Source organism: Hemibagrus wyckioides, linkage group LG02, assembly GCF_019097595.1.
Source record: "Hemibagrus wyckioides isolate EC202008001 linkage group LG02, SWU_Hwy_1.0, whole genome shotgun sequence".
Classification (NCBI taxonomy): Eukaryota; Metazoa; Chordata; class Actinopteri; order Siluriformes; family Bagridae; genus Hemibagrus; species Hemibagrus wyckioides.
Window position 1 is genome coordinate 18,284,102 of NC_080711.1, and position 13,208 is coordinate 18,297,309.

Sequence of the window (13,208 nt, forward strand, 5' to 3'; positions counted from 1 at the left end):
GTTAAGTTAACGTGGACCTTATGGTTATATAAAATAAAGCAACTTTTCAGCTCTTGTGGTATTATGAGTATTTTAAGAATTGGTTATTGCATACTGCAGTATTTTTAATGTTAGACATTTTGTAGCTGATATTTTACTTGGAAGGGAGCATAAAAGGCATTTTGTCCAATTTGATAGTATGAATATAAAATTTGGAAACCTGAACCTCTCACCTGATCATTTATTACTGGACCCTTTTCTCAAAACACTAACATGATACAATAAATTGCTATACATCAGCACCCCAGCTTGGCACTAACTCTCCGCTTTTTCTCCTGTGTGTTGCTGCTTTCCTCTCTTGGCTTTTTTCCCTTCCTTGTCTGTGCTGTCTGTGCCTTTATCTGTATTTGCCTTCAGCTCTCCCTGCCCTGTGATAACTCTGTAGTGGAAGAACAACAAAATGCACAAAGCTTGAGCTTTCCCCCCTCTAACCCTGCTTCAGGCAGGCAGGTGAGTCGCCGCCTACGCTCAGGCTGAAGTGTAGGAGTTCTGACCGTCGGCTGGTCTGAGAGAAAGTTCATGGCTTTTAAGGATGTTTGCATTTAGTATGTTAAGATCTGTTGCGTTTTGTCTTTTGCAGAATGTTAACATGTACAGTGGTGGAAATGCAGCAGCACAAGGCAGAAACTCCCAGCAGCCTCCAGCACAACCTCTGAACTCGACTCAGTCCAATTTACGCAACCAAGTGCCTCCTCCACTGCTCCCCTCTCAGGTACCAACACCTGTCTTCTGGCATTATTTTGTCAGGGACAAATGCAATTATGGTGCTTCTATATATAATAGAACGTTTGCTGACTAGTTTATTTAACGTCATATCAAAGGTTAACCAAATATTTTTGGTTGGTGGGCTATTTCTTACTCCAGCAGTGACGACAAGGGTTTTTTCCCCCTTCAGTGCCGCTCTGGCCAACATCTCACACACACACGCTCGCATGTCAGTTGTCCCTGCTGCTCTGAAAATGGTCTACCACTTAGATAACATGAATCAGCTATAGTCCCTGGGATGGGAGGGATGGGAAGGAAGGGGGCAAACAACAGCAGGCTTTATTGTACAACTGCAGAGTGAACTGTGTGGCCTTGTAACATTTCAAATTTATAACGGCTTGAATAACTTACTCTCTGTACTTACCTTTTTCCATCCCAAGGTCCCTCCATCATTGTTGAAGTATCCACCCAATAATGCAGGTCTGAATACGATTTTTGGTCCTCAGCAGATGGCTATGCTCAATCAGCTTTCCCAGCTCAACCAGCTCTCTCAGCTTAATCAAATAAATCAGCTACAGGTAAACCAACCCTCTCCTGTACTGTCTTTAAACACATGCTTGTAGTGAACACAATCTTGTAAATTACCTGTAGCACCACAGACATTAACATTATTTCAGGTGGATGAATTCTGTTGGGGTTTTTTTTTTTAAATAGAAGTCTGACAAAGCATGCATATTTTAGATTAAATAATGAGCAGAAAAAGTGATTGAGTAGACTTTTAAAATGACATGTAAATATATAACTTATAGTTACTTAATGTAACAAAGGAATGTACGGTATGCTTTGGTCAAGCTATCTTTAAGGTTTAATCCATGAGCTCACCACCTGTTTTGTACATGTTGCAGCGTCTCCTTATTCAGCAGAAAGCTCAGAGTCAGAGAGTCATGACTGGCAACACCCGCCAAACCCAAGAGCAGCAGGTGAGACTGTTATTCCACACTTGCTGTCACAGGGTTACAAACTGCCTCAGACTTCTCAGTCAGCTCTCATATAATCCTTGCAAGTTAAGGGCACTACTGCTACTATAAAACTACCGTGTTTCCCTGCACATTTTATATAAATATAAAGAGAAGTTTTCCACTTTATTGAACAGACCTGGACCATGGAAATAATAGCTAAATGATTCCAGATTTTATTGGCCATGTGCAGCATTGGTACTCTTGTTTATTCTTACCTCGCAACACAGACTTTTTGCAGTAATATTGCACATATTTTGCACACATTTCTTAATGTGTGTTTTATGCTTAATTCTTTTTTATTGATATATAAAATCAAGGTTGAACTACTCAACATAACCATGCGTGAGTTGCGATGCTTGAGCAAAGTGCATGGAAAGAACCAGACATGAGTTTTAACCTGTGATGTTTTCTTGCAGGTCCGTGGATTTCCTGCAGGTGCCATGGTCCCGCCTCCTCGTCATGTGGATCCTCCCCTGCTGAAGCAGCACTCCCCCCCACAGCCTGCATCACTGCACCAGCCCAAACCCTATATGGATAACTTCATCAGCCTGAACACACCCGACTTGCACAAAGAACACCCACTCAACTCTTTCACCAACTTCCCTTTAGGTGGGTGACCCTGTTCAGATGAGCAGTATGATTTTAAAGGATTTGCTATGAAAATGTTATACAGAACATTTCACATTTGTCCTGACCGTCTCTCCCTGTCCTCCCCCATAGGCTTGGCCTCAAACTTGAATGTAAACAATCCTGATATTGGGAGTGTTGGGTTCAAAGAGCCACAGTCCCGTCTCAAGAAGTGGACCGCCATGGATGTTTCTATTAACACGCCACTCGATCAAAACCCCAGCAAACCTGGTGAGGCAAAACACTCAGCTTTGTTTGTATTTGTTTGCCACTGAATCTGTGATTCGGTATACTGGCTTGTTCTGACATAAAATGTTCTGTTTATAGCATTTCTATCACAATCGCAGTTTTGTTACTGCCCGAGTCGCGTGTTTTGTTTTCTTGACCTAAATGCTGCTCATTGTTGTGTTTTACATCTATTCAATTTAGCTTTTTTGATTATACCAATTTAATGACAAAGTTTTATGACAAAAAATCCAGACATCCTTATCTGGTATGAAACATTAGGCAAATACAGTTGACTGAAGCATGAGACAATATGTGCATAGACAGATATGCAAAATTAAAACGTGTACATCTGTAAATAATTATCATTAACAATATTGTGTTCCACAGGTGCTATGTCCTCTCTGAGGATTGAAGACCCTCCCTTTGGTCCGTACGACTTTATAAACCCCAGTAATTCTCCCATCAGCCCTCCTGGTTCAGTGGGGGATGGCTGGCCCACTCGTGCCAAATCACCTCATGCATCCTCTAATGTCAACTGGCCACCAGGTTTGGATGCTATCTTGTTTTCTTTTCTTTTTTTTTACATTATCACATTAACGTGATTTTCCATTTCCATTAATCCTGATGCAGAAAAATGTCGTTTCATATTTGAGTTTAAAAAAAATCATCTATGTTAAAAAATCAAATGTCAATCACTTTTTGGTGCAGAATCACATGCAGATAAACATGACTTATTTGACTGTGTCATAGAAATGACATGCATATTACGAATGTGTTTGGTAGAGTTTCGTCCCGGTGAGCCATGGAAAGGTTACCCGAACATCGACCCTGAGACTGACCCGTTCGTCACTCCTGGCAGTGTGATTAACAACCTCTCTATTAACACAGTGCGGGATGTTGATCACCTCAGGGACAGGAACAATGGTAAGCTACTCATTAGCACAGTCAATAAATGCTCATTTTTTTATGCTAATAGATTTCTTTTAAAGAATTAATGCTACAGGTAAAACTCTTTGCAAATGTAGCACCCAAAATGCTTCGTCTATATTAATGTGCATATTAAGAGACATTGCCTAAACTAACAATTTGCAAGCAAATGTATTTACATGTTTAATAGTGATAATTTACAGTAGGACCTGGCAAAAGTAAGTGAAACCTTAACTAGTAGAAACATCTTTTGCCTCAATAGCTAATCAGACTTTCTCTCCAAATTTATGGACAATCTCTAACAGTTCAGACATCTGTGGAAGTTCATCTACATCTATAATACCTTAACACACGTTTTATCTTTTAAACAGGGCCATCCTCATCACTAAACACCACGCTGCCTTCCAACAGTGCCTGGACATCCATTCGTGCCTCCAACCACAGTAGTTCCCTCAGCAGTACAGCACAAAGCACTTCAGGTATGACAAATTGTGTTTTAGCCTTCAGATGCCACAGCTTTAAACGGTTAGGAATGGTTTTAGTAGGTAGAGTAAGTGTTAAAATACTAGATGTTTCTGGTTATCAGTGTATTTTCATTACTGACCCACCCATGATGGCATTGATGGTGTTTCTTTGTATTGTCATGGCTGTTGTATTGATGCGAATTAGAGTTCCACCTAGTGGCTTGTACATCTTTCTGCCAGGCAGCCATGCTGCAGTATTTTCTGCTTGTCAGAATAATGAGTACGTTTGCTTCATGTGGCCATTGGGTGATTGTTTTATTCAAATTCGAGAACAGGTAGACAGCACCTAATGTGTCTAATGCAAACACTGGCGCTTAATGCATGCAATTAATAATACCTACTAGATTGCTAAAAAAAAAAAAAACGCATTTTGTGGCCTGGAAAATATACAACACACTCTGAGTGCTCATTAGCTCTTTTTAATGGTAAATGCCAATAAAAAGAGAATGTAAATAGTGTGAGTCTGGGCATTTTGTCAGTGTATTGATCGCTTCTATTGTGCTGTCTCATTGTTTCTTCCTGCAGCCAGAAGCAGTGATTCTAAATGGTCTCCTGGTTCAGTGTCTAACTCCTCTTTAGCTCATGAGCTGTGGAAGGTTCCTCTGTCATCTAAAGGCGTCTCTGCTCCGTCCCGTCCCCCACCCGGCCTCACCGGGCAGAAACAGCCCTCCTCCTGGGGCAATAGCGCACTGAGACTCGGTGCCTGGGGCAGCTCTGAACCCAGATACACCCCAGGTGTGTAGAATACATGTTACATGCTTGACATTATGTGTGTCATGTTGTGTGTATAAAACTGTATTTTTGACCTAAAAGCTCTAAAACACTCATGGTCAGAAGTATTGAGTATATACTGAATATTCAAAAAATAATAATGATTAATGGTTTAAAGTGTATTTACCTAAAATTACATTAAATTTGCAAATGTTTTCCTTTCACAGGCTCCAGCTGGGGTGAAAGCAGCTCAGGGAGAACCAACTGGCTCGTTCTCAAAAATCTCACACCTCAGGTAGGGCTTCCTCTTGCTGAACCTCTTGTTGTTCACTGTGTAAGGAATAAAACCATTGGGGGCGTGCCATTATTGGAAAATAAACAGTTTTAGAAAGTGTTTTAATCCTCTTGATTTCATTTTAAAATATGAAATACACTAAATTAAATGTCAAGTTAAACATCAGTTGTAGCTGCTGCAGTTTTCAGGTTCATGAAACTGAAATCCTTTGTATGATGTGGTCACTCCCACCCTGTGTAGAAATTTTTAAATGGTTACACTTTAAACTTGAATTAATATTATTACTATGACTATACTTGTGTGATCTTTTCCCACGTGTTGCAGATTGATGGCTCCACCCTGCGTACTCTGTGCATGCAGCATGGTCCACTCATCACATTCCACCTGAACCTGCCACACGGAAATGCTCTTGTCTGCTACAGCTCCAAGGAGGAGGCAGCAAAGGCTCAGAAATCACTGCACATGTAAGTATAGCCTCGTTTTCCCTCATTTACTGCTAGTGATTGCAGCTAGGGCACACCGTGACACTCGCTTTTTCTTTCAGGTGTGTGTTGGGGAACACTACTATCCTGGCTGACTTTGCAAGCGAGGAGGAGATAAATCGATTTTTTGCACAAGGCCAGTCGATGTGCGTGTCTGCGGGCTGGCAGGCGCTAGCGTCCTCTCAGAGCCGACTCTCGTCAGACGCCTTTTCCAGCGGCGGCGGTGGGGGTGAGCTGCACTCGTCCTCCTCACTCTGGGGGACACCCAGCTACTCCAGCAGCCTATGGGGATCCAGCGCATGCCCTGAGGGGGGCAATCGGCTCAGCAGCCCCTCCCCCATTGCTTCCTTCCTGCCAGTGGATCACATGACGGGAAGTGGCGACTCCATGTAATGCATCAAAACACAACACAAAAAACCCTGTGACCTCAGCGTGGCATAGCTCATCTGAATCATGACTATATAGATTCTTTATGGAGAAAAAAAAAATCTAAAGGCACTAGTTTCTTCACTTACAAGCGTAATAATATTAATCATAATAAGGCGGGGTCAACCTGTGGAAGTAAGTTACGACTTTTTGTTTTTGATTTTTTTTTTTCTCTCTCTGCACATATGTCCACTTTGTTTTAGCCCAAAAACAAAAACATATCAGTGTGAATACTTGAATCATGCAGGCCAATACGATATAATGTGAAAGGATGCGTTTTAAACCTTCCAGGTCGTGCTCTTCATAGCAGACATACAGGAAAAACAAAATCTTTCAGCTTATTCATGTTTATCTGAATTCCAGTTCTTTTATTATTTTTTTATGTGTTTGTTTGCTGACAATGTTTGAGCTTTTTTTTTTTTTTCTTTTTTTTTTTTTTTTAACTTTGCACTGAATGTGGTTTTTCTCAGTATATAACTCTGCAATATCGAGGGAGCCGACAGTTCCAGTGTAGATGTTTACTCAAGGATGTTCTTAAAATGCGTATGTGTGTGTTAGCGAGTGTGTGGGGGTGTGTGTGTGTTTGTGTGCATGAGTGTGTGCGCTCTACTATGCCTTGACGTACGCCTACCTTATCGTGGTATTGTGGAGTCCGAGATCAAGATAAAGATGCTGACCTTTAGGATTACCTGATGGTGATATTACACGTTAAATGAGTATTGCACCGATTTATCTCTCTTCTTTCTTTTTTTTTTTGTTTTTGTTTTAAAAGAAAACTAAAGAATTTAGCATTCTGCAGTCTAAAGAAACTGTAGCCACAGCTGTGACTCGCAAAAAAAACAGCACTTTGAAGATAGGCTTTTGATTACTTTGGTCTTTTTTGGAGGCACCACATAGGGTTCCTCTTGTTTACAGACTTTCGAGGGGGGAAACGTACGCTCATTCTTCCTTCATTTTAAATGAGAAACATAAAATGCACAAAAACCTTTAAAAAATTATAAAATAAGGAAAAAAAAATTCATAAAAAAAAATTAAATAAATTTTAAAAACGTTGGAAAAAAAAAAAAAACCTACAGAAACTTGTGGATGAAGACGATGCGGTGTATCTCTGGGAAATACTGATCAGTGTTCGGCCATGCCGTCGGTTATTCGATGTATTCCTGTCGTCTGCTCAATAACCAGCATGGTTCTCAGGAAATATAGCCAGTTTTTTCCCCTCAAATAAAAACTCCTAATTGTAGGAAAAATCAACTTTTAGCACTGAAACGACTACTTTGGAGCTGAGTGCGTTTATTTCTCTGCCAAATACCTGCTTTAAGCTGGAGACATTCTACACACCGCGCTCATCAACTGCCCCACTCACTTCCTTTCTCTAATTCTGCTTCTTACTATTCTACTCCTCCTTATTTTTGTTAGTATTCTCTTATTACTCCTCTTTGGATTTGTTTGTTCCCCCCATCAGTGTTCTCTACTATTTTTTCCATATATATATATATTTTTTTCCCTTATTCTTCATTTTGCATTTCATTCTCTCTCTCTCTTTCCCTGTATACCTTTACTGACGTTCTACTGTTTCCGTTTCTCTTTCTGTTTTCGTCTCATCTGTTCTTTTTTCCTCAGTGTTTTTGAGTGTGGTTTGAAAGGAAAGAAAAAGCAGAAACTATGCATTTCCTGTAGCTCTGTGACGGAATTGCTTTTTCTTTTTTCTTTTTTTTTTTTTAAGCTGAAGTTTTCCCAAAAGGCATTTTGAAAAGCTGATTGTAGACTAGCCTTCATTTTTCAGCATTTGCCACAGACGGCAGTTAGTTCAACTTTTAAGTCACCTACATTTCATTAAATGTGTGTGTGTTTTCTTTTTGTTTCCCGAAGATGATGCAACACCGTGGCTTTTTAACTGTTTACAAATCGAGTATGATTGTAACGTGTACAGGTCTCTGAAGTTCTTTTACAATATGGATCAATCTGGCTGCTCGTGTCATTACGATTATCACTATTATTATTATTATTATTATTGTGTTCTCCCTTTGGTTTCTCAGCGCTGGTGTGTCGGTGTGTGAACAGCTGGAGCCTCTGATTGCGCCCTCAGAGGGGAATGTAACCTAAACACACGCGTTAGTCATGTACATAATAACCATATATCGCATTGTTGATGCACAGAGATGTCAGCATTAGGCGAAGCCATGGACCTTAATGTGTGTGTAAGCTGTTTTATGCTCCCTATTGCGTGTGTGTGTGTGAGAGAGAAAGATATCCATGTTTAAACCCGTGAGTATTAGCCTTTATTTTGCGACTTTATGCTGCGTGTGCCAGTATTGAACCGTTTTAATAACCGCTTTACCAAATCGACTTTAATCAAAAGCTTCTTCGCTGTATGATTCCACATTTCCATTAAAAAAAAAAAAAAAAAAATCCTAAAATGCCTTGCGATTGCACTTGGTGTGAACAATCACTGGTGAAAGTGTTTGTCCATGCAGAGTGTAGCTGTAGAGAGTGAGAGGGTTATATTGTGTGTGTGTGTGTGTGTGTGTGTGTCTACATTACACTTTAACTGTACCCCACAATACACACACTTACTTTGTGTTACTACTCATCTGTGTGTGTCCATGTCCAGTCCCTGGCGACACTTGTTCCCCTTCACACACACACACTTCCTTGATGTGTGGTGCTCCAGACCCTTTTGCATGTGCACATGCAGATTTATGTCCACAGTGTCTGTTACACCTCACCCAAGTGTCCATGACTACAGTCCTCTTATTTTAGCATATTCTAAATCCTTATTCTCTATTTGCTGTGTATGTATGTTTGTGGAAAACGCTCAACAAGAACACGCATCCGCCTAGAGAGGAATGTGCATTGTGTTTTTTGTTTTTGTTTTTCTCTTACAATAATGCAGATGAAATGAGTGTTGGTGCTGGTATGATCAGTGTGCATGCGTGTTCGCTTCGTCTTTATGTTCATTTATTGCTCACTCTCAGACTCTGTGCAGTGTTAATTCCACTTCACACATACATCGTTGCTTTGTTTTGTGCGTGTGAACGAACAGCAGTGCATCTTCCTCGATTTTTTTTTTTTTTTTTCCCTCCGTCCCAGTAGACTCACTTCCTTTTTAAACGTGTATTTTGTTCCTGTGCGTGTTTTTGGCCACAGTCCTCCGTTACACTCATTACACTCTGACTACATGCGTCCATTTCTACACTGCTGTTTACTTCACTCAGTACATTTATTATGTGTGTGTTTATTATGGGGAAAAAAAATATCCTCTCTGAGCTTTAACAATGGTTCTGATTTACGCTCGTTTCCTCCTATAACTTGCTGACTGAAATTGAAGAGGGGGGGGGGCGCTTTAGCCACTGAGTTTCTTTCATTTTTGTCCTATTGTATATGTCGTGTTTATGTATGAACGAGAAAACAGTTCTGTAATCCACTGTCATGCCAAATCTAGGGAGAAAGTGCAGGAGGAAAGGGATTACTCTTTAAAAGCTGGAATGTGTGTGTGTGTGTGTGCATTCTAACTGGATGGCAATGTACAATCCCCATAATGCATAATGGCAGCCGGGTAAACGGGGGTGGGAAGGGGTGTAATCTGGCATAGACATTCTACTTTTGTACTGAATGATTTGTTTCTAATTGATCCTGTGAGCGAATCATCGCTGTGTGTGAGTGTGTGGTGTTTATTTTTTATTTCTTTTTAAAACAAATATCGTTCCTACTGTTTGCAATTTTTGACTTTAAACTGTGAGAGCGTCTCGCCGTCGGTTGTTGTCGTTCCGATTCTCGATTGACAAAAACCCTAAAAGCTTTAGAAAAAAACCAGCACAAAGAGGCCGAACGAGAAACTCTTCCACCCTGGAGAACATTCGGAGAACGTCTATGCAGCGAAGGACGAGGCTTCCATTAAGAATAAATCTGTGTTTATGCGTAAATAATAAATAGAATTTAAAAAAAAAAAAATCCCAAGTGGAATTTAAAGGGTTTTTAACGAGAAAAAAAAATCAAAAAAATCCTTCAAACGCACGTGCCATGACTGACATCCGTATTTCTTTTTGTTTTCTTCTCCAAAAATAAAAGCGGGCCAGTTGTAGCAGACTTTGGAGCATTATTAGCGTTAATGTTATTGTTAAATGTTTGATTCAGCGACTTCATGACACTCCTCAGCGGCAAAAGTTTTTAAACTGAAAATACACCGTTCTGGTTTTACGCTCACACAAACGCGCGCATCCTCGATATGCACACCGCTTCGCTAGGACTGTTTTTGAAAAATACAAAGATTTCAAACCGTGGCAGAAATGACGCGAGCGAGCAGGACGTCTCCTCAGCGTTCCTGCCGTCGTCTTTAGCATCAATGTGTTTCGCTTGGGGGAAACTGCACTTTTTTGAAGGACAATCCTTATTTGTAACGGTCATTGTTAACAATATTTAGTCGACGAATAATTACGAGAACACAAGGTAGAAACTCTTGTAGTGATGAATGTTTCCTCTAACGCTGTTTTTATTTTTCCTCTTTGTTGCTTGGTTTTCGATTTAAGTGGAATAAAGCCGTAGAGTAGGTTTTTAGCTCTTTTTTTTTTTGTTGTTGTTGTTGCCTCTACTTGTAGACTGATTAACTGTTTGTAATGTTCTGATCTTAATATCAGAATACAAAGCTGTATAAACCTGGGTGCAACCCGCAATAAATAAATAAAAAGTCTAACATTGAATTGTGTCTCTTTTTTTGTCTTTGCACATCATAACATTAGGGCTTTTCACACTTGAAATTAACCCTGGGGCATCCTAAACCCCAGATAAACGGATTCCTGGGTTATCTGTGATCACATTTCTCACTGTTCGTACTATACCTGGGGTTAACTGTTAATCCTGGGTAGACGTTTCACACTGTACTGTTCCTAAACCCCAGGTTAAAGTAATTTGCGGTGTCGCCGAACTGCAGGCAACCTGTTTACACTACGTGCGTTTCCTGTTACTGACGTGACGGGAGCCTCGCTGCTCAATTTCTGATTGGCTGTCTGTTGCCAAGTGTCCAGCAGCAGCAAGCAAACGCTGCTCCGTTTCACACTGAACAGGACCCAGAGCAGGGTTTCATAACCCTGGGTAAAAAGAGGTGAACCGTTTCTTTACCCCAGGGTTAAAAGTGGTGTTTAGAACAATGATAACCCCGGGGTTAAGTGCAGTGTGAAAAAGTCTAATGTTCTAATTTTGTATTTAAACATTTCTCTCACCTTGCCCCCCCCCCCATATCTATAGTAATTGTTTGACTCTATTGATCGTCATAATCGAAGGTGTCCTGGACAGCTCTCCAATGTCCTATAGTGTTCCCCATTGTCCTGCACAACCAACCCTCCTGTCTATAAATCTAAATGAGCCGTTCCCTCTCTACAGCCGACAAGTTCAGTCTTTGGTAGACCAACCCAATTTATCAGAAGTTGAGACTCACTGACTTCTTTCCAGCACAGACTCATCTGGCCACCGGTGAGCTGGTCACCTTAGCATGCAGGACTCTTTGCTTGAATGTTCACTAGCTAGTAGCACTTTTTAGGGGATACTCATTTCAATTTGGAATCGTGCATTTTAATTTTCAGGGGCCAAACCACTCTAGGGACTTGACTAATGGTGCTTTGTCCATTTGGGACGGTAGATACTTGGTGAGGGCGCTAAAAAACAGTGCCTTGCTAGTCATAAGAGCAGGAAAAGCCTATAGCAGGGATGGCCAATCTTATCCACAAAGGGCCAGTGTGGGTTTTCAAGCAGGAGCCACACCTATTTCCACCTGTTCTTGGCTTTCAGTGGCCGCAGGTGTGGCTTTTGCTTGGTTGGAATAAAAACCTGCACCCACATCGGCCCTTTTGCAGATAAGACTGGACAGCCCTGACCTATAGTAAAGGCCGGTTGTAGGCCACTGCATATTATCCACCCAGAGGGGCTCATTTGTTCATCTGAGCCATCCGAATCATTACAATATTTCAAACAGTAATAAAGTGAAGACTAGATGGACCATCCTCATTTCCCAGTGGTAAAGTTTTCTGATCTTATACTACAGGCCCAAATACCATACATTTTGACAACCTCTATCCGGTGTATCTCCACTCCCAACCGTTCCATTAGAAGATTCTCCTTGGTCCAGGCAGCATGGTGCAAGCATATCTCCTCATGCTGCTCCTGTTACTTTTTCAAATAAAGCATTTGCATGTCCGTTAGTAACCTGGTAGCTGTAGTCTGTAGACCACAACTCATTTACACAGTCACAAACGATGGCGCTCTTTTAGAATACTGTGACACTGTAATATCCAGTCTCCAGCCAGCTCTAGCCCATCATAACAAGTGGAAGAAGATTTGGTGCCACAGGTTAGGTTGCTATGTCCACCCTGAAATGAACCACTATCATCAGCCAACCACAGCTTTTCAAACTGCTGCTTCTGCTGCATCAGTCAGAGGGAGGTCTGATCCAACCTGAGCTCTGCCTCCTAAACTCACCAACACCCAGGACTGGTTTGTGTTGCTGTAGTCTCACGTAGTCAGACCTTCAGACTGACGACAGAAGATCTGGACTCCAAAGCAGCTTTTACTGCCCAATAACTGACATACAAAGCAACCAATCACAGTTTGTGTTGTTTAGGGGGTTGAGGAAATGTAAAAGTCGATGTCCGTACAAAAACAACCCAGCGTTCAACTGTAGATCATTCGTTTTAGAAATTCATGCTAATTAGTGAACTTCACATCGTTTCGAAAATCCAGCCTTTAGCTACGGTGGCTGAGAAGTGCAAAAGAAAATAACAAATCCGAAAATGCAACAATTCAGGTAAACTGGAAAAGGTAGGTTTAGTTAGCGAATAGAATACTTACCACTGATTGGACGAGACATCTGTCACTCAAGATATACAAGCAGTAGGAAATTGTGTATCTAACTTTATTTCTTGTACGTGTGTGGGGATCTGCGTTCATTTTAAATCATATTCTTTTGATAGTGCAACTTTACATCTAAGAAAATATCAAACATATAATCAATATAACTATCAATTATAGAAAATGGAATTCATTCAAGGCTACTTTGAGGAAGGACGTGTATATGGATATACTGATGTATCATGGCTTAAAGATTAGTTTGCGATTTCTAAAAACACACCTAAAGAATGCAGGAATGTTTCGAAGACCAAACTATTTCAAATTATAGTTTGTAAGGAGCGTTATAAGAGCAGAGCTGTGTACACTCACCAATCCACTGTCTACTGCT

The 13,208-nt window shown here is 40.8% G+C and overlaps 1 protein-coding gene across 4 annotated transcripts in view; it reads left to right on the top strand.

Moving 5' to 3' along the window:
• LOC131365066 (trinucleotide repeat-containing gene 6A protein-like) overlaps positions 1 to 10,680 on the top strand; it is a 35,127-nt gene extending 24,447 nt beyond the window's left edge. For all 4 annotated transcript variants that reach the window (XM_058408682.1, XM_058408674.1, XM_058408699.1 and 1 more), the window contains 12 exons: positions 620 to 751; positions 1,185 to 1,322; positions 1,650 to 1,724; positions 2,180 to 2,372; positions 2,484 to 2,621; positions 3,006 to 3,164; positions 3,402 to 3,542; positions 3,917 to 4,024; positions 4,595 to 4,804; positions 5,008 to 5,075; positions 5,400 to 5,539; positions 5,620 to 10,680. In XM_058408682.1, the coding sequence (XP_058264665.1) occupies positions 620 to 751; positions 1,185 to 1,322; positions 1,650 to 1,724; positions 2,180 to 2,372; positions 2,484 to 2,621; positions 3,006 to 3,164; positions 3,402 to 3,542; positions 3,917 to 4,024; positions 4,595 to 4,804; positions 5,008 to 5,075; positions 5,400 to 5,539; positions 5,620 to 5,950 (1,833 nt within the window). In that variant the 3' untranslated portion in view covers positions 5,951 to 10,680. The remainder of the gene's footprint in view (positions 1 to 619; positions 752 to 1,184; positions 1,323 to 1,649; positions 1,725 to 2,179; positions 2,373 to 2,483; positions 2,622 to 3,005; positions 3,165 to 3,401; positions 3,543 to 3,916; positions 4,025 to 4,594; positions 4,805 to 5,007; positions 5,076 to 5,399; positions 5,540 to 5,619) is intronic.
• The last annotated feature ends 2,528 nt before the right edge of the window (positions 10,681 to 13,208 follow it).